At 38.4% G+C, this 23,973-nt stretch overlaps 1 protein-coding gene across 2 annotated transcripts; it reads left to right on the top strand.

Annotated features, from left to right (window-relative positions):
* Positions 1-211: 211 nt before the first annotated feature.
* ZDHHC7 (zDHHC palmitoyltransferase 7) lies at positions 212-23,461 on the top strand. 2 transcript variants are annotated; one of them, XM_072872553.1, is made up of 8 exons: positions 212-409; positions 6,955-7,040; positions 9,963-10,285; positions 13,107-13,231; positions 18,097-18,193; positions 18,665-18,746; positions 19,997-20,127; positions 21,208-23,461. In XM_072872553.1, exons 3-8 carry the CDS (start codon positions 9,980-9,982, stop codon positions 21,382-21,384), a joined length of 918 nt encoding a protein of 305 aa, XP_072728654.1. In that variant the 5' UTR covers positions 212-409; positions 6,955-7,040; positions 9,963-9,979; the 3' UTR covers positions 21,385-23,461. The 2 variants fall into 2 exon arrangements, with proteins under 2 accessions (XP_072728654.1, XP_072728655.1); XM_072872554.1 differs by lacking the exon at positions 6,955-7,040.
* The last annotated feature ends 512 nt before the right edge of the window (positions 23,462-23,973 follow it).

Below are 23,973 nucleotides of genomic sequence, written 5' to 3'. Positions count from 1 at the left end.
CTCAGGCGCGGCGGTGCTCGGCGCTGCACAGCGCCCGCCGGCGGCGTCGCACGCATGCGCACCGGCGGTCCTGCCTCCGGCCGGGCAGTAGGCGCCAAGGACGTCCCGCTCGGGGCGCGCATGCGCACAGCGGGCGGCGCCCCCCTCCGTTGGGGGGCGCCTGCGCAGCCCGCCCAGGGGCGAGCCCCGCCCGACGCGGCGCCTGCGCAGTGCGGGGCGTCCGGCTTCCGCCTCCTGCGGCGCTGCCCTTCCCGCTTCCGGGAGTCCTCGGCTCCGCGGAGCGCCCGGCGACGGGCACGGTGGCGGCGACGGCGGTCCAGCGGCGGGGGCTCGGCCCCGGCTCGCCCCACCGCGCCGCCGGCACGGCGCCAGCCGCAGCTCTGAGGGCAGCGGGGCCGCCGCCGCTGAGGTAAATCCACCCCCGTTCCCTCCCCGGGCCACCTTCCCCTCACGGAGCCGGTTCCCCTCAGGGCGCCCGCCGCCGCTTCCCCGGGCCCGGCCACCGCGGGCCTTCCCTGCGCTCCCCCTGGCCCTCGCAGAGGCCCGGCCCCGCGGGAAGGAGCGCGGTGGCCCCGTGAAGCCTTGGCAAAGGACGAGCGGGGAAGGTTAGCGGGGATCAGCCTCCTGTCCTGGGGCAGGTCGGGCCGAGGGCTGGACGACCCGTCAGTCGCCGTCCCTGCCGGTGTTTGGTGTCACTTCTGAAAGGAGTGTTTCTAGGTCTTGATTGTGCTCCTTCCTCTTTTTGGGTTACTTAAAAAAAAATAAAAATCATCTGTCAGCAGCCATGGAAACAAGTGCATGGAAGTAAGCGTCCCTGTGCCCCAGCACAGTTGTGTTGCAGAGTCTCAGCTGCCGCCGTGGGAAGGGAGGGAACAGCAACCATTTGACACACCACGCTTTTCAGTAATGGCCTGGAACTTGCTCTAGGGAGTTTTGCTGATTTATGTGGTGCTAGTTTTCCTTGTTTCCAGGAGGGAAGAACAGCTCTTAGAGGAAGTGGGAATGCAAATAGTTCACACTCTGAAAAACGAGAGGGTAGATTCCTACAGCACGTATGTGATAGGTGCCGTCAAAAAAGGATTGAGAAATCATTGGCTATTTTCTATACTGCCTATACAGTTGTATAATGGTATTGGGATGCTGAATGACAGTGATGTAACTGTTCGCTTTGCTGAAGACATAATTAGGTTGAACTGTTCGCATCAACAGACTTAAATGAGATCTTTTGAAGTGGATGCTCTCTGACTTTGAAAATTTACAGATAAAGTAGAGCCATACTGATTCATTAGTAGAAGAAAATGATGTGAAATTTTAGCAGTTTTAGATTAGAGTTAAATAGCTGAAAGCTCTTTGTGGCTGAAAGAAATTGTTAATACTTTCACCTCTCAAACGTCCTTGGATTTGCTCTAAAGCAGTATATTTTGTATTGTATGTATCTGATGGATTTACTTTTTATGCTTTTTATGAAGACAGAACTTTTAAGGGAAGTAAATTGATAGAATTCTGTAGCAATTGAAAGGCTGAAGATGAAGAATATAGAGGAACTGTGAGGCTTTATATGTGTCTGATATGAGGAACCATTGAAACAAAAGCTGTCACACTCCTTTAATTGATAATGAAAATTGCTAGTGAAAATAGTGCAGCTTTGATCTATGACATTACTTTTTGGAACCTGGAAGGAAGAATCACATGTGGATATGGGTATAATAACTGAGAGAAAAATGTGCTTACCAGCCTGATATCACAGTGCAATCAGTAAATGTGATACCCAAGCTATCTTTAATTGAGTGTGAGGATATAGCATATATTGATGAATGCAAAAATTAGAATTAAAAAATTACACTCTGAAGTAGAATGTGAGTCATCCAATTGTCATTGGCAAAGGAGTAAAATTTTCAGTTTCCACATAATGATACTGATGCTGGTTTAAGCATCTAGCTTTCTGGAGTCTAATCTGAATTTGAATTTGTGGCCCTGTTCCAGAAGAGGTAAGATACAAAGCCCAGCCATAGATTGTGTTCATGTCCTTTTCTCAAGGAAAGGTTGTTCTTTAATCCAGAAGTGTTCTGTCCTTGCTGTTGTAGCTCAGTGAACTCTTCGTGTATTGGATAGTGTGTATCTTTGCTGCGCACCAAGGTCTTGTGAAATATATTTTCTTTCACTTCCACATCTGTGGGGGAAAAACATCTGTTATCGAAAAGATACCTTACTGAACATCTGGGATGTTATTCTCATGCTTATGGAAAAGTGACTTAGTATCACAAATCTACGGGGTTTATTGCTGATAGCAAAGCTCTTCAATACTTTTTATAAATATGTGTTCTGAAGACATGCATAGGGTTTTTTCTTTCATTTTGCATAACTTGTTTTACCCTGAATTCTCATTGCTCGCTTTTGAGGATGTTTATAAAGATGCTACCAGCATAAAGACATAAGTAATTAGATGACCAGCTTCCCAGTAAGACACCCATACTTGTGCTTAAGTACTTCTTCTATATACCCTTTTTCTGAGATTATTTAGAAGAAACATATGCCCTTTTCAGAGCTGAAAAGAAACAATTGCAGTGTCTTCCGATGGCCTGGCACTTGCTGTTTAGTAAGAAACTGGCATAAAGAGAATCATTACAATAGTTTAAAACTTGACTCTGTTAAATATGTACTTACTGAAGATTGTCTCTTGAATTTGTTGCCAGGTGTTTGTATGTAAAAAGCATCAAGAGTTACGTGTTTCCAATGTAAAGTGTCACTGTGCATCTGCAATAGAGCAGATATGGGTCAGTGCAAAGAAGGGCTACAAGGCATAAGCAGGAAATCCATGAAATAAATATGGTACAAAATATATTAAGTTAGAGCAAAGGCAGCAAGGATTTAGAGAAGTGATGATCTATGTCACTGAGGACGTGGGATGGATTTGGGGATAAGTTAATAACAACACTTTGGGGTTGTATCGGGGTTGCCATCACAAGCTATTTCAGCTGCTCTTTTCCAGAGTTGTGTGCACTGTGTTACATATGTCCCAGATTGCTGGAATTGCGCATATCTCTTTGTAATTACAGATAGCAAAAGTTGAGTCTGTCATGGCTAATTGGGATTGTAGTTGACCGACTGGTTCTTCTGAATACTTGCTACTCTAGCAGTTGTTAGGTGTGTTACAGTTGCTGAGAAAGTTCAGCCTTGAAGCTCTGGTACCTAGCAGAGTTTCCTTGTACAGAGCGAGGCTGCTGCTGGGGATGAGCTAAAGGGTTTTCAGTACAGTTACTGGTTGATGTAGTTATTGGAGTAGCTTTATTTGTTTGCTGTGAGGTTGTTTGCTAGACCAGTCACTGAGAAGAAGTTGAAGCAAGCCACAGTTTACTTATTTAATGGCTTTGCAGTTTGGGTTGTATGTATCTGTAATAAAAAGTAGGTTACTCACCTAAATTAGACGTGATTACATCTAGACATCATCTGATGGATATTTATCTGTCAGCAATGAATAGTCCAAATTGCCCATGGAATTGAATGCAGTAGTAGATTTGCCCATTTGGTTCCCTTAAAATTTTTGCAGTTACTGAAGTTAATGTTTACACTGTAACCATTTATTGAGACTACAGTTCTGTGATTTTGATTTGCCATCAATGCTGTGCTTTCTAGGTAGGATTTAAAACCATCGTATGTAAACACTGCGGGATTATTATTCTGGTGTGCAATATCTGTTAGTGTCCCTACAATTACTGACTTCTCAGTACACAATCAGAAATTTTGAAATAAAAGCATTTTCTTTACTGTGTTGTAACTGAAATATAAGGAATCTTAGGAACTGTCTGTTGTATACCTTGAAGGAAAAAGTGACCAAAAAAGATTTAGGCTTTGACAACTGATGGATTTTTAGCCTGTACATAAATTCTTACCTGTATATCTCTTTAAAAAAAAAGAAAAAAGAAAAAACAATTAGATTTTTTTTTCCTACAACAATGTTTTTCCTTTCCTCCTCAAAAAATAGCAGGGAAGAGGACTGTGCTTAACCCTGAAGTGCCCTTTTTTTTAAATTTAATTGACAGCGCAGGGGCCTCATGGTACAATAGTTGTGTTGTATCATTCATCTTCCTAATGTCCTTGATAACCTTCTTCCAGTAAACTTAGAGAAGGAAGATTTGCTGTTGCAGTGGATCTTCTTTAGCCTCATTAGAAAACTAAAAACATCTTAGGCACAGTCATTTTACAAGACCATCTTTCCAGTGATCATGAGTTTGTAATGTAACTTCTTCAAAATTTTTTTTTGTTCCAATAATATATCTGCATTTTGGGCCTGCATTTCATTAACAATGAGGTGCAGGTCAGGTGAGACTTTCTCAACCTGAGAATTTCAAATAACACCTAAGAGTAGAACAGCATTGGATTAGGTTTAATATAATCACCTGTGCAAACAGATGACATTTTGCATGAAACATTGAATAATTTTGTTTTATCTTCCAATGCTAGGTAAAGATTTTTAACAGGTCAAGTTAAAAACTGTTGCTTGGTATATTAGAGATTAAAGTGTCATGTTTTGTCCTGGAGGTTTGTGCTTTAGGTATACAACAAAGACTCAATGTAAATTTGGTTAGGACAGACATTGAAGCAAATAAATTAATAGTCTAGAGGAAAGCTGCGAGCATCTCAGTGGGGATGCGTAGCTCTTCATAAAGTCTAAGTGCTTTTCAAACATTGATCTTCCCCTTGAAGGGGACCAAGGTGGGGGATAATGGTGTGGGCAGCTGGAGAGGAGAACAACATACAGGAGCAGGGGAGGTGGAAGGGGAGGGAGAAATCACATGAGAATGACTAAATCTATTATTCTCGCAAAAGCTGAACTGTGGTGACACTTCCACATAAACCAATAACTGATGAGGCTACAATAAACACTGACATTTTGCACAGAATTGCATTTAGGATTAGGGAACTGACTGAACAAGTCATGTCCCTGTCTTGTCAATGAATTCTCTGTTAACAATTTCAAATTATTACTCTGAGTTCAGTATTTCACCTGCAGAGGCTTAGCGTGTCTATTCTATTGCTTGTCATCTTCGACTCAGAGAATGGGTGGGTGACATTGCAAATTAATGTGGTACACTCAACCTGTCGTCTTTTTGTGTGTTTCTACTTAGCTTCTACAAAATGCCATGCCAGTGACAACTTAATGATTGTGGATTTCACAATATTGTGAAAACTTGTTTAACAAAAGTATAAAATTTATTTATAAAGCAAAACAGAAAGCAGTCAGTAGCTTCATGCAGTTATAGGTGCATAATAAGCGTTTGCATTACCTTTTAGGCTTGCAATAGATTATACAAGATTGTTTAAATAAGACATGAGCCTTCTCATTTTCAGGGGAAGTCTTCATTGGTATAATTCCCCTTGAACTGGGAAAATTTGAAGAGGTATACTGAAGAACTCCATCAGTAATGTTGCATTTGGAATATTTTTTTGTAACAAGCTAGTTTCAGAAGCTTTCCATTAGAAGTAAGAGGCTTCGTATTTTTTATAGTTGTTAAATGTCAGAATCCTTACATTGCTCTCTAAATATATTAATTTAAATTAACCATCCAAATAAAAGAGTGAAGCTTCCATGTCATAAAGCTTATTTTAAATATTAGAAAATAAAACAACTGAAGAAATAAACCTAGGTACTTCTTTAGCCAACTTTAATCAGACACAAATTTGAAATTCCTACTCCAAGCTGGCCATTTTATTCTGTACTATATAAAACAAAGCAGGAAAATCTTCTTTGATCACGTATTAGGGATTTAATTGCCAAGCAGATGTTGTAGTTTGCAGCAGTAGGACTGGGTGAGAGAATGGGAATGGCAGTCAATGTTGTTGTGCAGAACAAGCATCCCAACTGTATTTGCCAGAAACCAGTGCAGCAGCGCTTTCTGTGCAGCCTGCATGTGGTCACTAACTTTTCCAGTCAGAAATTCAGGCCCACACCTCTTCTGTTCTCTTCCCCAAATAGAAATCTAACTCAAGGTTTTGTGCTGCAGTCCTGCTCCAAATGCCATGTGGTGATTTCTAAAAGTTAACTGCTAAAATTTTCAAGCTTTGAAGTACCTGGTTTTCTAAATAAAATAAGTTCCTCCTCCTCTTCTTTCATTATAAAAAAGGAATCTTCTACACTTTTAAAACTACTGATGCTCTCTTACTTTGCACAGTCCATGTTGGATTTGAGTATTACGTCCTTGTGAAAGGGAAGGACTGTGATTCAAGATCATGGAACATTTGTATTGTAAAATTAAGCATGGTTAGAGTGGCTTGTGCTAGCATTTCAGTCCTTATACTGATTTGTATATCATAAGTCATGTGGTAATTATTTGCCTATATGGTGGAATTCTAGCAAGGAGAACTTTCTAAGTGCATGTTGCCTTTGGATAGTTGTGGGCCATTTTCTTTTATACACAGATTCTGGAATGAGGAGCTTCTTTATTTTTAATTGGCCATAGCTTGATCTAATAATTAGAGTTAAACCATTTTTTTCCCTATCTTATCTTACAATTATAAAAATAGTGGTAGGCATGCATGCTTGTTATTAATAACCTGCTCCCAAAAACCTTGCTGTAAGCTCTGAAGACAATCAAGTAAGATTATTAATTTTTGCATACTCTCTCTCTTAGTCATACAGGAATGGCAAACAGGAAAAAGATGTAGGTCTTTGGGTACATTAGTTTGTAAAGCTAAAATCTGGATATCCAACTCATCTTAAAAAACAATGGACAAGACAGATATAATGTTACTTGAAACACTGTTTAGAGTTTTTTAGTTTGTTCTTTGATAGCTTAATCTAAAAGTTTTTTCCTCTTGATCAGAGGCTTGTTTGCTGTAAGTACATGCAGCGTATTTCAAAGTACTGCTATCTATGTATATTATTTGTGCTTAACACTATTTTTCTGATGAAGCAAGGGTGCTTTACTAATCAGTTTGTTGATGATGTCTTTTCAGGTTACATCAGATATGACTATGTGAATAGCCTAGGATAGCCCAAATGAAGGACATGATGTCAGAGTAACATACAAAACATTTGTGAGGTATATGGGGTATTTTCTGTTGTGCTAAAAAATTTCTTGGTTGTCTTTAATACAGTTAAACAAAATGAATACAGTAATTTTATGCCATTTCATTTGTATGCTAAAGGAGTTGCTTGCAGAATTGATCTAAAATTCACATTTGTCGTGACATACACAAATGCTGATTATTATTATTTTTTTTAAGAATCTTGATGTCTGTTCTGATTTAAGGTAACTTGTTGATTTGAGCAGCTGAAAACTTGCCTCGATTGAAAAATAATTGTATATTTCTTCTTCTGAGGTATTGCACCTTAGCTGGAAGGAATTCCAAATTTGTGTTCTATAGGAGGTTTCAGAATCGAGAGGTTGGTTTTAATTCATTGATTCCTCTCAAACACTGCAGAACATCTATGCAGCAGGAGGTCTTGAAGGAGTGGGGTTTCTAAACAGTCCTTTGGTGGAAAAAAAAAACCAGACATTTTGTTTAAAAAAATGTTCCAAGTTACTTCAGTATTGACTTTTAAACAAAAAGAAAAAATTGGGGGGAAAAGGCAAAAAATTGAAAAAGCTAGTACTTTTGCTATTGTGAATTTGGTTTAATTTACCCTAAATTTGAGTTAACAAAACCAGAATTTGCCAGTGAAAAATTTGAAATATTTTGAAAAATTTGATTTAAAAAAGAAAATTGAAAAATTTGAAATATGCCAGTGAAACATTTGCCATTTTGACAAAATACTAACATGCGAATGCACTGTATTTGACTGTTTCTGCAGTACTGCCACTTACCTCTTTAGAAGTTTGGCTCTTTAAAGCATTTGTTGGGTGTTTTGTGTGTGGGATAACTTTGCTTGGCTGTCAGCTCTTCATACACTTCAAGGCCTAGTTGAAAGGTTATTGTACATATTTTTTTGTGGGTCCTTTTTTGAGAGAGAAAAAGTTAGACAATAATATTTCTTAAAAGTTTTATATGCCCTTTTTTGATGAAATAATAGCTGCTTTGCTTAGTTATCTTCATGTTCTAGCTGCTAATTATGTAGGCTTCATGAAACTTGACTTTTCTTTTCCAAGTCTTGACCACAAGGGGTGGTTGATGTCCCAAAGTGCTATTGAAATTAATTGGCATAGATTGTAATTTTAACTGTAAAAATTTAGAAAGATTAGAATAACTTAAAGTGTCTGAAAAGAGCGCCTTATCTAGGTTAGGTTAAGCTTGAATTGCTTTTAAGGGAGGTGAAGTTTATTCTTTTCTAAGGTATTTTTCTAGTATGTGACTACCTTCATCCATGGCTTAGCCACATTCTGGTAAGAGAGGGGACTTTTCTGTAAAAAAAAAAAAAAAAAAAAACCAAGCCAAAAAACCCCAAGGTGTGGATAGAAAACACAGTGTAACTACTAGAAATTGTAATACTGCATTGTTAGCGACTAAATCCAGGCACCAGAGCTGTGTTTCAGTTTGTTCTGTTTCACAACCAAAGAATGCAGCCCACACTTAACTGTGTCCTATGAGTATCTCGGCTAGCTATTTTAACTGTTGCTCTGGGATCCCTACACTGCAATCTGCATATACTTGTTTTCATTTCTAGTCTCTTGGATTATTCCTGCCTAGTTCTAGCATTAAGGCTTAAGAATCAGAAAGATTTACTAGACAGAATATGTTTATCTGATTCCTGGTAGATAGGACTGAGCGTTTTTTTTAAAGGGTTTAGACATACATAGCTTCATCTGAAAACTCTCTCAGTGTGAGTCTCTCTACCTGGTAATGGTCACTTTGACCATTTTGGACTAACAAAGTGATCCTATATTCAAGGTCTCGGGATGTAAACGGAAGTGCCATAATTCCTACCAATCATATATAGGCTACCATTAATAAGGGGGGAAAATGGAGACCTCTGTGTGACTGTCATCAGTCAATATAATGCTTTCAAGTTTCTCTAAGACATGGCCTTTATTAGCATGAATCAATAGGATTTTTAGAACACCGTATACTTCTAAAGTAGTGGGCTATTCTTGATGCATAATGTTTAAGCTTTAATTTGTCTCCTGTTTGTTGATAGTACTTCAGTTCTGTCATTCCCTATCTTTGTTTGTTAGAGATGTCTGGAAAATAATTCTGGTTTTATGAAAACTATTAAGGTTTCAAGTCTTGGTTTTGTTCCCCATTGGAACAACAACAAAGCCCTAAAGAGTTTTCATTAAATTAAATTAATTAATGTGTTCTTTGAAAATCTGGTTCTTATAATCCGTTGCCATGCTAATTTAACCACTACCATTTGTTTGCCTTAAGTTTGGTTTGATCTGAGACCATTTTGTAAGTTATCCCATATATCTTTGTAACAGGTTTGGGATTTTTTTCAACACAATAGCACTTTTGTCAACAAATTTAGCTGCTTTCTAACTTGCTCTGTTTTTTGTTGTGAACAATGTACTAGAACAGCTGTATTTCCTTTCTGTTTTTTCCTTCTGCTTTTTCCTGGGTTGCTGGAGCAGTATGAAAAGTCAACAGTCTGGTGCCATAATTTGCTGTTTTCTGAGAGACATGAGCTGTAATTTAATGAAGACTTTGCCATTTTAGTTTGAGATAAAAGAAAGAGGTTGCATTTTTAACAAAAGGGGAAGAATGGTTTATGGGCACCGCAAGATGGAAATGAAACCATTCTAAAATCTCTTTGTCAAGCATTGAAGTTGTGTGATAAAAAAAAAGGGATTATAAAACTCAGTAAATGGCTTGCAAAATTGTGGATGAAACTTTGTAAATGAGTATCTTTTGATTACAGAAATACTTCATCTTTATGTAGTCATAGAATTGTTCAGGTTTTGATTAAAAAAAAATCTCAGTAATCTATTTTGAACTTGGATATGTTTTATCTTACCGAAATAAAAAACGAGAGCCACCTGTATTTCCAGTTTCCTCACGCATAATAACGGTATCTTTGCTTCCTGCAGGGCAAGGCCAGAAAACCATGCAGTCATCAGGGCACAGATTCCGTGATGTTGAGCACCACCCGCTGCTTGCCGAAAATGACAGCTACGATTCCTCTTCCTCAGAGGCCGACATGGCAGAGAGGGTTTGGTTCATCCGAGATGGCTGTGGTATGGTCTGTGCTATAATGACATGGCTTCTGGTTGTCTATGCAGACTTCGTAGTGACTTTTGTCATGTTGCTGCCTTCCAAAGACTTTTGGTACTCTGTGATCAACGGGGTTCTCTTTAACTCCTTGGCAGTGCTAGCTTTGTCATCGCATCTGAGAACTATGCTAACTGATCCAGTAAGTATGCGATCGTTCCTTGATGTTGGATTGTTCTTTCCTGTAGCTCATCATCTGCAGAGAAATTTGGAGAAGCAGTATCAGTCTCCTCCTGCTAGGAAAAGTAGTGTTAGATGCAGAACCCTCAAGTTGAAGGGACGATATCTGTACTTTTCCTGTTGTTCCGTTAATGAATCCATAAATAATTTTTGACTTGAGGAGCAGGCAGTATAAAATTAATTCATAAGGGAGAGGTAGGCTCATGAGAAATACAGTTTATTTTTTACATATTAACCCAGGTTCTGAAGAAGCTAATAAAGCTTTAGTCTTTTCTGTGCTAATTTTTCTTACTTTTTTTTGTCAGATATATTTTCAAAACTTTGTAAGATGTTGTATCATTTGAAATGTATCTTCCATTTATGGCACATGAAAGAAGTTTTGGAGGTAGACATGCTGAAAAACCTCAGTCGCATATTGACATAAAGTTCATAAAGAACTGCTGTCCTACATGATTCATGCATGACTGTGTTCAGGTATTTGGAGTCAGTGGGAAGGGAGATTTAAGTTGAACCCACATTGGAACAGTGTAGTTGTAAGAGGTCTTGAAAGTACTCATTTCTTAGGACTTTGACTCTTCAGTTCAAGAGATTAAATTGTTTATTTTGTACTAAAATCTATTACTCTTTTTAGGGAATAAATCTGGGGAGAGAAGGGTAAAGGGAAAAACATCTATTTTCTCCAGATTTTTGAGACAGTAACAGTGTATATAGAAGTTATGGGAGTGTTCAGAAAAACAGCAGGGTGTTGTAGTTAATGATTTTCTAGGTCTTTGATTTACTTCTGAGCCCACACCCAATGATGAAATGTTATGACTTCTACAGAGTGTGACAGCTAAGAAAGTTAATGGTTTAAGGATAGATTGCTTAAAAATATGTCCTGGTAAAACTGTGTGTCTTTCTAGACCTGTGTTGTTCTTTATGGATAAAACAGGATAGAAATTGAGATGAATCACTACCTTTTTTTCTCCACTCCTTTCCTGCTGACTCCCAGAATGGAGGACGCGACTGTGTGATAGAAACTAAGATTGAAGGAAAAAAGGAATAAACTGCCTCAAAATATATGTGAATTAAATTTACTCTTATAACTATAAAAATAGATTTTTTCATTGAAAGAAATTGGTGACCATCTGAGGCTCTGAAAGATGTTTTTGAAATAGAGCATATTTTTGTCAGTAAAATGCTAAGAGCATGGCCTTAAGTTATCGTCCTTAGTGACAGGTGAGTAGGTGAATGTGAGATGTGCTTTATAAGCATAAATTTACCTGGAACAAGGTGAATTTGTGCTTTAGGAGTTCTCCCTGAGATAATTCACCATGTTTACACCAAAGTATTAACTTCAATGAGAACATTCATATTGCAAAAAACACTTCAGCAATGCAACGTGAGTGTTTAAGAAACTCTCAGTTTGTATCCCTTCAAAGGCCAGCTGGCTCAAGTTTGAAGCACCACTTGGCCAAAGAGTTCATCTGGGGCAGAACTTGGGCTGTGTCTCAGGCAATACAAACACAAGATTGTTATTGCAGGCAAGAGGCAACAAAAACTTTCTGCCTAAGTACAGAGGTGTTTTCCAATTGAATCTGAAGTGCCTGTGGGTTTGTTAATTCTGTCCCAAAAACTTCCTTAATGTGTCTGTGTAAAGTGATGATGTTGCCAGTGGGGGGGGGGGGGGGGGGGTTGAATGAGAAATAATTATAGAATGTTGCAGATGATTTAAGACAACCTGGAGAAGTTTATCCCTGTGGGAAGTAAGTGCTGGCCTGGAGGAGTTGGTACAGAAAGGCCATTACACTTTGATTTCACATCCCAGTTTATTTCACCATCACTTCCTGTCACAGATAAGCCTTTAGCTCTGTAAATAAGCAAAGTGACAGTGGTACTTTCCATTATTTTCTTCTTACAAAGCCAAAGTTAGATTCTGGTCTTGCAAGGCTTTAGGTTAATATTGTTACTGGAAGAAGCAAGCCTGCATCCTATCCCTGTCTGTTCATCATCTTCCTCATTGTGTTGAAACAGCTGCTAATGCAGCTCTGTGGTGAACAGCTCAGAGAACTAATCACTACAAAATAATTTCTTTTCCCAGCAGGTTATTTTTCTTCTGGATCAGTTCCTTCAACTGTTTACCATGTAGCTACACAAACTTTCACAGTAGCAGAAGGCAGCAGAGGATACTAGATGTAGAATAAGGAAGCCAGTGGTGGTTCATGGTGACAGTGTCCAAGCTAAAAGCTTAAGTATAAAGGAAAAAAGAATGACTGTTGGTTCTCAAAAACTTGTGTACATGGGGCAGGTGGCTAAATCTTGGATTCAGAGAGTTGAAGTAACATCTTTCAAGTAGTCATTGCTGATTTAACTTTTGTGGATGTCTTGGCCTAATAATCTAATGTCACAACAATTAACATATGCTGCTGTAAGAAAGCATGTCTCTTTTAGTAGTGCTCATTCAGAGTAACTTCTCAGCAAATATTGTACCTGTAGTGCTTGTATCTGCATGTAAAGATGTGTCTTCCTCTTATTTCGTGTATGCTGGTGATAGCAGATTCTATCAGAATTGTGCCAATACTTGGCCATAGATGAGTCTTGCTGAAATGAAACTGAATTTGAGATCAAGCAGAGATAATTTATTCATTTGGAAATGATTCTGGCTTATGGCAGACTAGCTTTGAGTAAATGAACTTATTTCAGCAATTATCCTGAGATTACTGGTATGAAGTCTGTAAAATGTATTTTTAAATGCTCTCATACCATTTAAGAAGCTTTCTGTCCTTTAATTGAAATTATTTCAGGGGGCCGTGCCCAAAGGAAATGCCACTAAAGAATACATGGATAATTTGCAACTGAAACCAGGAGAAGTGATCTACAAATGTCCAAAGTGCTGTAGTATCAAACCTGAACGTGCACACCATTGCAGGTATGCCATAGTTTTCTTTAAAGCAGTTATGCATATTGCGTCTTGGAATAATGTTCCTGATACTTATGTGTTAATTTTTTTTCCCACAAATTTCTTTTGGTATCCAGTAAACTTTCAAATACATTGCAGAATATTTTATAAATATAATATACTATGGCCAAAAATGAATGTGGATGAGGGGAAAGAAGCAAGAGACTCCGGAGTTTTTAAAAATATTAATACTGTGGTGTCTTAAATACTTCTTGATCTGTGAATATTTTCTCCTGTGCATCATTCTAATTATTGTGCTGTACTGTTGATAATGCAGAGCAAAGGGAAGAATCTCAAGGAAATTTCTGATAGAAGCTGATTTAAGAAATGACTCCTGCAATCTTAAATTAAGAAAATACAGATTAAACTGTCACTTTAATTTGTGTCTTCTTGTCTTCATAGTGTGTCATTTGAAGTCATATGTGAATTGGCAGATTATTTTCCCAAAGTTGTATGCATAATTGGTTAAATGCACATCTGCTTATTGAAGAGTCATTTTAATAAGGACAGAATTGATGATAAATTGAATTTAGCGTGCTATAGAAGAGATAGTAAATGTATCCATTTTTAATTAATTCTCAATCTTTTGCGTTTTCAGGCACTGTGGATATGCATTTGTAATGTTTATTGTGTGAGAGTTGAAAATAGACATGCCTGCATAATTAAGACTTATGTAAATATGTAAATGTTCCTGGTGGCTCTCTCTAGGTGTGAGGAGTGATGTGTATTGAATTGTGTGGCCTATTAAATTTAAGTCTCTGAGTTAGTGCCCGTCAAAAGAACAGAGTGAAGTCTTGTCAGGACTCTCAAATTATTCTGTAAATTTGTGGTTTCTAAATTAAATGTTTCAGTGTATGTCACTTATCTGTGTGAAAGTTATGGCTGAGAAGCTATTTCCATTATAAATACTCAGCCTTGGCATTGAAATCTTGTTCTTCTCTCAGATGTGAGTGGGTTTTTGTATCTGGAGTGTGAAGGGAAAAGTTTCATGTATAAATAGTCAAGTATAGAATTATCTTCAGTTAGTTTATCTGTGTTGTAGGTTAGCTTTTGCACGGATGAAGATACCAGGCCTGCCTTCATGTTCAATGAGTTTGGTTCTGGCTGGCTTTATTACCTCTGGTAGAGTGTTACGTGAACACAGCTGTACGGTTGCTCGGTGGGCCTGGGGGTGGAAGCAGTGCAGCTGCTTTCTTGTGGCAGAATATAAGCTGTTAATCTCTGGGGATCCAAAACAGCTTTGTGCAGTCTGTTCAGATATCTTGGCATTGTGTTCATGGGATGTGCTAAAGGGACACCTGAGAGCCTCTGCTGAGTGGAGGTTAGATCTTGCTAATTTTCTCATCTCAGATTTAGGCTGGCTTCTACAGAGACTTTACGGGTATCTTTGTAAAGTGTTTCCCACATCTTCAGTCCCGATAGGATTTACTTATTTGGAAGTAGTGCTAAATGAAGGCATCTTATGTTGAACTCTACATATGAATAAAGAAGCTGGAGTATTGGAGAGCCCAGAGCCGCTGCAGCACTGTGCCCTGCAGAGTCACTTGGGTATGTCCGGGCCGTCATCCTCAGCAGGCATCGTATGACCTTGGATGTTCCAGTAGCCTGTGATCCCAGATAAGGTGGTGTTGATTGAAAAATTACTGTTTCTCCATGGAAGAATAAAAATAAGCTAAATAGGGACTTCGAATACATTGTTTATAGCAAGAATTTGAGTGACATTTATTATTAAAGCAGAGCAAGAATGGGTAGTGTCTACAGTGAAGGAAATCTGTGATACTTTCAAAGGGTTTGTTTTTCACTAAATGCTGGTTCAGGGACCTAGCTTTGCACGTCTTGGAAATTGTTTTACTTTTCTATGCCTTGGTAAAATACACTGTGAGATGTTCCACATAAGGGCACAGGATGCATTTCAGTGCTTGCACAGTGCATAACTGGCTTCAGAGAACATCTGAAAGAGAAAGCCAGAGTCTGAAAGCGTATGTGCTATCCTTTTGTAAGCCTGTTGTCATGTTTTTCTTGGCAGTTGGATATCTGGTTTAATTGCCTTTGTTTCTGTTACTCATATAATACATGTTACTAGTAGTCGCTGTTAACTTTTCTTAAGTAAAACAAAGGATTTTTCTGTAACTTTTTGAATGTTGAATACATACTGCATAGAGCAGCTACCAGAATCTGATTCTTTGCCATAGACATAGCACTGCAGAAGTGTACCGAATAGAAAAAAGGTTTGTTTGATTATACTGCCAACATTTTATTGGCTTACAAACCCATTCCAAGGACATTAAAAGGATGGTCTAGTCCCAAGTAGTCAAAGTGGCAATTTGCTGATAGAAGAGACTTGAAAATGGAAATTGAAGTTGGTTCCTGTTGGGAAATAGTTACGCTCAAAGCCACAGTGCATGTTTTGAGTAGTAAATTATTAACAGAAGAGGCTCTTACGATGTAGTTATGAAAATTGTTGTGCAACACTGCAGCAGAAGTTCTTTTGAGGAAGAAAAATAGTTTCATAATAAACATTAGGGATGGGAGAAAGAACAAGAAACCTTTATTTACAGCTAAATATCTAACCTCAGTGAAATACACTAAACTGAGATTTTACTAAGCAGTTAACATTTTCAGGAATAAGGAAGAGGCTTATCGTGGGTGAATACTATTTCATTTTCACTGAAGGAGCACAGCTATCATTATTTCTAGCCTATTCTGAGTGGCTGCATTTGTGTGTGAGGAACTGTTACTCAGAATCAAGTCACTGAGATGTTTGCATCAGTCTTCCTGTGAATTTCTGTTATCTAGACCAATTTCTCTTAAGCCCTTAGCTGTCTCTTTCTGAATGTTATCTTTGGCATTCAAAACTGCAATTGCACCTGCAGTTGCCTGAGTGCATTAAGCAGCAGTACCAAGCTGGAGAAGACCTTCCTTTGTCCACAGCTCCTTGTTCTCACTACCATATTGCTCATTCCTCTTGTGTAGGCATGAGTGTTCGTGCACAGTGAAATGACCCAGGTTGCAGCTAACGGAGTGACTTCCCCAAACTCTTGCCGCATGAACATCCGTGCTTGGACAAGGGAAGGAATAGCATACAAGTGACGGGGGTAGGAAGAAGGCAGGACTGCTGTTTTCAGCTTTTCTTTGAGTTTGTTGGCTGGAAGTGTTGGTTGAATCGTGGTGTGAGATTAGAAATGAAGGCAGGGTTCCAGACATCTGATGTCTTGGAGAGCTCTGCGTGGGCTTGTGAGAAATACTGAATGAGCAACAGTGCGTCCTGCCCACCTCACATCCTCCAGTGTTTGGCTTGATTGAGTCTGGATATGATTTTACTCAGTACTTCACATTAATATTGTTTTTAGAATGACAGTATATATTCTGTGTTACATTAGGAGCCTTGCATGGTTGTGGTGACTGGAGTTAGTTCACCTTCCCGCAGAGCTCAGGAAATTAATGAGAGGCTGAACTTACAGGCAGCAGGCTGTGAAATGAAAATCTTTTGGAGACCCTTCTGAATGCCATCTCTTGAATAATACCTGTTTCTTCTGCACTAGAGAATGGTTGCGGTGTTTAGGTGTGGTATTGAGATTTTCAGATGTAACTGGCAGTATTTGAAAAGTAATTTGCATCAGAGGTTGAATCGTCTTTAATGTCCATAAAACAAGAGGTAGTGGGAATGTAGGGGCTGGGTTATGATAGCTCAGGGCAAAGGGAGCTTCAGAGGAGCAATGAGAGATTTGGGATTCTCTCATATAACCTGCACAGGAGTATGTTCTGCCTCTTGCTGAATTACCTTGTAATCATGCATATGCGATGACTTAAGAATTATTTTATGCCTTGGAGAATTGACACAAACACCCCCCACACCCCACCCCTTTCTTCACTCTAGTGACAATCGTCTGGCTTTACTTCATGGCTTGTCACTGCAGCACTCATAGATATCATACATAAATAAGCAGGCATTAAAAATAAAGGGGTTTGAATAATAGTGCCTGCATTTTTTAGGCTTATTTGGCTTTGTAACTGCTGAAATGAAAATGCTTAATATTTTGGATGTTCTGCAGGCAAATCTGGAACATTTTGAGTGTGTGGCTATCTTAAGTACAAAGCTAGGAAAATGAAATATCAGCATTACTTGAGCTATTGGTTTACAGAAGAACTTCAACACATGTTGCAACTGTTCCATTTCTTTTGTATAACTGTTCATGTTTGGCTGCAGATGGACCTGAGTATAAGAGAAATGAGCCCTCTGGTTCTGTATGGCCTAGCAGATGTAAAATGGACTTACTGAAATATTTGACTCTTCTTTCTGGAAATAAGCTTGACTCAAAACTGGGCAGAAACTAAGCAATTAGTTGCAGAACTAGCAAAAAACAGTAGTGTTTAAGTATTCATTAACAAGTAGACAAAGAATGAGTGCTGCTTATAGTTTCAATGTTTTTGTTTTACATTGAGGAAGTGAGGTGTGACACTGTAAGCTGCTCTTTAGTTGAGATTTTGATTGCATATGTTTAGAGTTGTATGGCCAGTTGAAACCTCAAGAGTGACAATTTCTCTCTTGAAGATGTGAATTTCTTTTTTTCTGATTCACAAATTAAATTTACAACTTGAAAGTCTGTAAACTTTTTTCTTATGTGAAGATCTTATCTACACAGTCAGTTTTGTAACAACCAAAAGCTGAGTTGTAAGTGAGCAAATAGTTTCTTTAAAGAAATGCAAATAAAATCAGTCGGCAGTTTGTCAAGAAAGATTTCAGCACATCGTCTTATGACCACTAGATACCCTTGTTTCTACATTAAAATGGGAAGTATTGTTTCTCAACAGAAGCCTCTTTTCCTTTCCTTTAGTATTTGCAAACGATGTATTCGAAAGATGGATCACCACTGCCCGTGGGTGAATAATTGTGTGGGGGAGAAAAATCAGAGATTTTTTGTTCTGTTTACGGTAAGTAAAAATCAACAGCAGCTTGATATCAGTATGAGTCTACCTTGATTATAACAATTTTGGTTGTGCTTATTAGTGACTAATGACTTAAGGGCAAAATGTTTTGTGTTAGCTTTGGTTTTTTTTCCTTCTATGCAAGATATTCTCCAAGGAGGAAGATGTTTCTACTCATACTCATTTTAATCTGTTTTGTAAAGTGCTGTTATTTTAAACTATCTTAATTTTGCTGTGTTTTATGTAGTAACAGTTAGTGAAATGATACTGTGATTTAGGGAGCTAATCCTTAAACTTTCATTGTTGCCCACGTTTTTAGATTCAAGCTTATTTAGAATTTGTTTTTACATCATTGTATTGAATTAAAAATTGAAATAGGACAGTATATTTGCTGTGCAGTGGTGAAGGCTGGCTGAAGGGAACATCTGGTTTACTACCTGGCAGCAGTCAAAAGTAAGCACTCTCTCTTATTTCCAGATGTATATAGCCCTAATTTCAGCTCATGCGCTCATACTGTGTGGGTTTCAGTTTTTCTCCTGTGTCCGAGGGCAGTGGACTGGTAAGCAAATACTTAACTTTCACTGTCATAATCTAGCAGATATTAAAGGAAAGTCATAGCATTCTACCTATTTCAGTCCCATGTATGAAATATTACAGGACTTTGATCTTTTTAAAGTGAGGTCCTGAAAATGTTTCATACCTGTTTACCCATCTCTCTCTCTCTCCCCCCCCCCCGCCCCCCCCCCAGTCATTCACTGTAAGAGCTGTGGCTGTCAAGGGCATTCTCACTCCCTTTCCACATAGTAAAAAATTACCACCTCTGTAATAGAGAAGAAACAGATAGCTGGTCCTCAAACCACCTCAGCACTGTATTACCGGAAGCTGCCAGCTGGGCTTTGTGTGTCACACCACAGTTCTGTGAACGACAGCTGAAACTTAAACAAATTTCTCCCTCATTCTGTTACTGGAGCCAGCTGTGGGGCTCCTGTAGGAAAGAAATTTCCTAAACTGTCCCAGTTGGTTTTTTTAGGGCTCTGACTTGCATTTCTTAATGTTCCAGTGTGCCAGAGCTCATTCTGATCTTGTGCTTTTGACAGAAGATGGTTGATCATATGTTCTTCCTGGTGCCTGAAGCAACAGGGGAATCCACCTGACTGTTTTTTGCTGAACATTCCCTTAAATGGATGGAATCTTAGTCCTTTTTCTACTTGAAACATTCTGCTTCCTGTATACTATCCCATTTCTTCTTTGTTTAACTACAATAGAGTTAATCAGTTGATCAGAGGATCTCCAGAGATGTGACTGTAAGTGTAAGTCAGAACCTGATTGCTTTCTGTGGTGAATTAAAAAAAAAATAAAGCAATCTCAGCAAAATGGAACATCTGGATTAACTAGCAAGTCAGAGCTGACAGTGGTGATGGTTTTTACAGTGTTTGTCATGCATGAAACTTCAAGCTGCTCTCATCTTTATATATATGCAGTTCCGAGTACTTAAATTGTCCCACGTGCAAACATCTATTTGATATCCTTGAAATAGTGAGGCAGGATTGCAGTAATGCAGTACCATGTGCTTTATAGGAAGCCAAAAATGTTAATTCCTTAAAATTCTTTATTTCCTTGGGCAGCAAATAAAGCTGCTGCAGTGCTAGAAATTAGAAGTTTGTTATAATTTATTGTTATAATGTTTTTTCAAGTGTCAGATATTTAGCTTTTATTGCTGTTTGTTGAAGAGGGGATGTCTCAGTGTGAACATGCTCTATAGACTTTTTTAATTATTTTTTTTTATAACTACATATGTCATTTTCACAGAATGCAGTGACTTCTCCCCACCTGTAACTGTGATCCTGATGATCTTCTTGTGCCTTGAGGGTTTTCTGTTTCTCACTTTCACTGCAGTCATGTTTGGCACCCAAATCCACTCAATATGCAATGATGAAACGGTAAAGACCTCAACTTCTGTGTACTGTAACAATTACTCTAGGAAGATGTGATTAGATGTTGTTTTATTTGCATGAGGGGAGGCTCTTATTTTGGAGAAAACCCCATATCTGAAATAGCTCATCATTTTTATTTTCTACAGTTGTAAGCATTGAAATACTTTCTTGGGGTATGCTTTCTAACAGAAGTTCTTGCATTATTTGCTTTTCTGACATAAATTTTATAATTAGGTTTTCAGTTACAAAGATTGCACAGCTTCCGACTTCAGTTTGGACTTGCACTTCTCAACTATCACAAACTCCTGATAAGTGTCATGAGAAATGTGTTCTTTTCTCAGGTTTACACTTAAACAGCTATCTTGTATCAACCCTTCAGGCTTTCCTCTACTTTGATACACTTTATTAGAGTATAAACCTAGTTTGGAGTTTTGGCTCCCTTGCCCTTAGATCTGCAGCCTTGAGAGGATGTTTTGTGATGGATAATTGACTGGAAACATAAGGAATTTGAATCTTGTGGCTGTTCAGAATTTTCTCATGTGAGGCTGTTTAAAAGTGTGCTTCTGGACTGAAGAGTAACTGTGAAAAACAGTGGGTAAATATGCAGCCTTCATTAGTGGGAAGTACAAAAAATGATCATCAAAATAATGCATTTGGGAGAGTAAGCCTAGCTTCAGTAATTGCAGAAGCAATTGCAGTAGCAGAGCCTTCTTGGAAGCCTTATTGTCTGGTTTCATTAACTGAGTAAACAACTTCTAGTGTTAGGTATATTGCGTGCAGATCCTCTGCTTTTAACATCAGCTTTTCTGGTCATTTTGTCTTTTAGTGTGAGGGGGGAAGAGGTAGAGGTAGACCAACCTTCTTGTACATGTTTTATGTTCTACGTCTGGTGCCCTGTACCCACAGTGCTAAATCAGCCATTCTTATTTCTTCCTTACTAAATAAATAACAGTAAGAAACTAATCAGCTCACTAGCTATAAATTAAAAGAATGCAAAATAGTAATCAGTTTTGATAATTGCTGTTTACTAAATTTTACTAAATTTCTGACTTAACAGTGCATCACTGCATGTCTGTTTGTATACAGGAGATTGAAAGACTGAAGAGTGAAAAGCCAACATGGGAGCGAAGACTACGCTGGGAAGGAATGAAATCTGTTTTTGGGGGTCAGCCTTCACTCCTGTGGATCAATCCTTTTGCAGGATTTCGAATCAGGCGACTTCTACTGAGAGCAAAGAAAGGAGGACCTGAGTTTTCTGTTTGAGTCTAATTATGCTGGAACTTGCAAGAATAGTATATAATATTTATTTGGGGCCAGAGAAGGCTGTCTACATATAATCTGTGACCAGGTGAAACTGATATCAGACATTTGCTTGTAGCAAGCAGAGTTTTATACGTTTATCGTCACAGACATCTCATTAACTTTCAGAGACGCGAACTGGATCTGTAATGGTCTTAACAGCAAGATAACAAAGGAAAAGCACGTGGTCACACTAAAGAAGCCAAATGTTGTCATGCTACTGTAATTTATTTTATGAGATTAATTATCCATTTTTGTTAAACCCTTTTTATTTGATAAATGTTTGGGGAATTACCTGTGTGTTTTTATAAAAAGTATATACTTAGGTGCAGTTGTCAATCATAAGGAGGAGCATTATGGTGAAAGTTGATCTCAAATGAGACCTAGCCTTCTAAATCCAGTTTTCAGGGAATAGTGGTTTGTTCCGTTTTAATTTATATTTCAGCTTGTCCTAATAAACAGAGCTGTACTCTTGTGTCCCACTTCAGGCACACATTCCTCATATGCAAGTGATTCAAAGGACTGGTGCACACAACAGCATAACACATCAGAGGCACTGTTACACCCCTGCCAAATGTCTTCCCAGGCTCACAAAAGCATGTCTTGTGTTTGGCAGTATTAATCTCATATGGCATTTAGGTAAGTTCTAAATCTTCAGTAAACAACACTTGTAACGAACGGCTGTGGGCCAGTTTCTGCCCTCAGATATGCATCTCCAATTCTTAATGCATTGATTCTAGAGGAACTTAAGTGTAGGTGTTTGAGGATTGTATCTAGTCCTCTGTGCAGGGGTAAGTGGGACCAGTGACTGTATCCTCCTATGTGAGATTAAAATGAACGTACTGCAGATTGGATTTAATTGACTCAAAACGGTTGTCTTTGTAAGGTCTGACTCTGCCCCTTTTTTATTGTACAGACTTTTCATAGAAGGAAAGCTGTTAACTTAATGATCCCTTGAACAAAGACATCAGAGGAATGAGGGAGGTTGCCTCTCTCTCAAGTACAACAGATCTTAAATGCAGAAAGATCTGCGATAGAAGGAATTATTTTGAATTTAACTGTTTTCCAACCAAAACTACTTTCAAGAAATCAGAGCAATATAGATCTAGAACTGCTTTATGTGGGCCTGACAAACAACAATAGTGCTAAGAAATGTTTATAAATCTGCAAGTAATGAAATACAAGCTGCAAGTAATGAAATTCAGCTAAAAGTGGATTCTTTAAAAATTCTATTTAGACTATTTTTTGTATTGTTAATCTGTTCTATAAATTACCGACAATGTAAAGGATAAAGCAGGAGCCTTGATGCATAGCTTGAAATTGTGCCTAGAAAGTAAATAGCTCCCTGTTCTGGGACTTGCCTTAAAATTGTCCTGTTCTTGCTTTTGCTTTGCCAGTAGCACTGATGATCTGTCCCACCTCAAGCAGTTCAACGTGCTGAAGAATCTTGCATTATAAAGTTTACATACTACAGAAGCTATACTTTCTTTTCTCAGTGACCTGCTTCTCCATTTCTTTGTAACTGTTTGTGGCATCTTGATTCCAGCTTCATCAGATTTTATACCATTGGGTGGGTGAAATTACTAAGGGATCCATTTATTATCTATGGCCCTGCGAACAAAACTGTGCAATACTATGTAATATGTTCACTTTGCTTGGGGGAGATGGTGTGTAACACTGGACAATTTCTAGGTGGACACATCCAATGAAATTGCAGTCATATGAACAAAACTACATCTCGTGTAACTGAGGGGAAAGTTGGCAGTTCCACAAGAATCTTTGCATATTCAGTTGCACATCTTAAAGATTGGGAAAAAATGTGTCTGGCTTTGTCATGAGGCTCTTAATGTGTATATTGTTTAATAAAATATCCTGATGAAAATCAGAAAATATCACTTCAAGCGGTTGAACCCTGTGACTTAGCAAGTGTGTGCGTGTGTGAAATCAGGTTTACTTGGCTTTTCAAACCCTTGTTACGTTGTAATTTTTTTAATGTAAAAAAATAAAGTAATGAATTGAAGTCTTAGTTGATTAACTTCTGCTCTAGATGTCACTTTTTTTTGCACATACACATGCATATTTGCATATATTTAGATTACACCCACTTCAGGGTAGTGGTCTTGCATCCTTTGGCTTGTAGTTTGTGTACATGTATAGCAAGTAACAGATGATATTGCTCCAAATTAAAATGCTGCTCTGCTTATTAAGGGTTTTAAGCTATGCTAACTGCTTAGCTGTTCTTAGGTGTTTCCTTTTCTGCATCCTCTGATGTAACCGCTTATCTCGTTAGTACCTGTTTGTCTAAGGCAAGTGGGAAAACACGCAGCGAATGCTTCCTATTTGAAAACTCTTAACAGAGTATCTCAGGCTTTGCACCTTCAAGGTATTTGTGTAAAATACAGGTTTGGACTCCCTAGTTTCTCTGCGCAAATGTTGACTTTTTCCACTAGTTCTGTAGCTTCAGGTACAAAGACAGCTAATTATGCAGCCTAGAAAGCAGCAGTTCAGGTAGTTGTCAACAGAACAACTGACCCAACAAGTGTGAGGGCGAGG

This window comes from Ciconia boyciana, chromosome 9 (assembly GCF_034638445.1).
Source record: "Ciconia boyciana chromosome 9, ASM3463844v1, whole genome shotgun sequence".
NCBI classification, from domain to species: domain Eukaryota; kingdom Metazoa; phylum Chordata; class Aves; order Ciconiiformes; family Ciconiidae; genus Ciconia; species Ciconia boyciana.
Note: the sequence above shows the minus strand (reverse complement) of the source record. Positions and strands in the feature narration are given on the sequence as shown.

Excerpts from the sequence above, each read along its gene's own strand:
- ZDHHC7 (XM_072872554.1), top strand. The coding sequence starts at position 9,980 with ATGCAGTCATCAGGGCACAGATTCCGTGATGTTGAGCACCACCCGCTG. Across the intron at positions 10,286-13,106 it reads GAACTATGCTAACTGATCCA|GGGGCCGTGCCCAAAGGAAA; the intron begins GTAAGTATGCGA and ends AAATTATTTCAG. Across the intron at positions 18,747-19,996 it reads TGTCCGAGGGCAGTGGACTG|AATGCAGTGACTTCTCCCCA; the intron begins GTAAGCAAATAC and ends TCATTTTCACAG.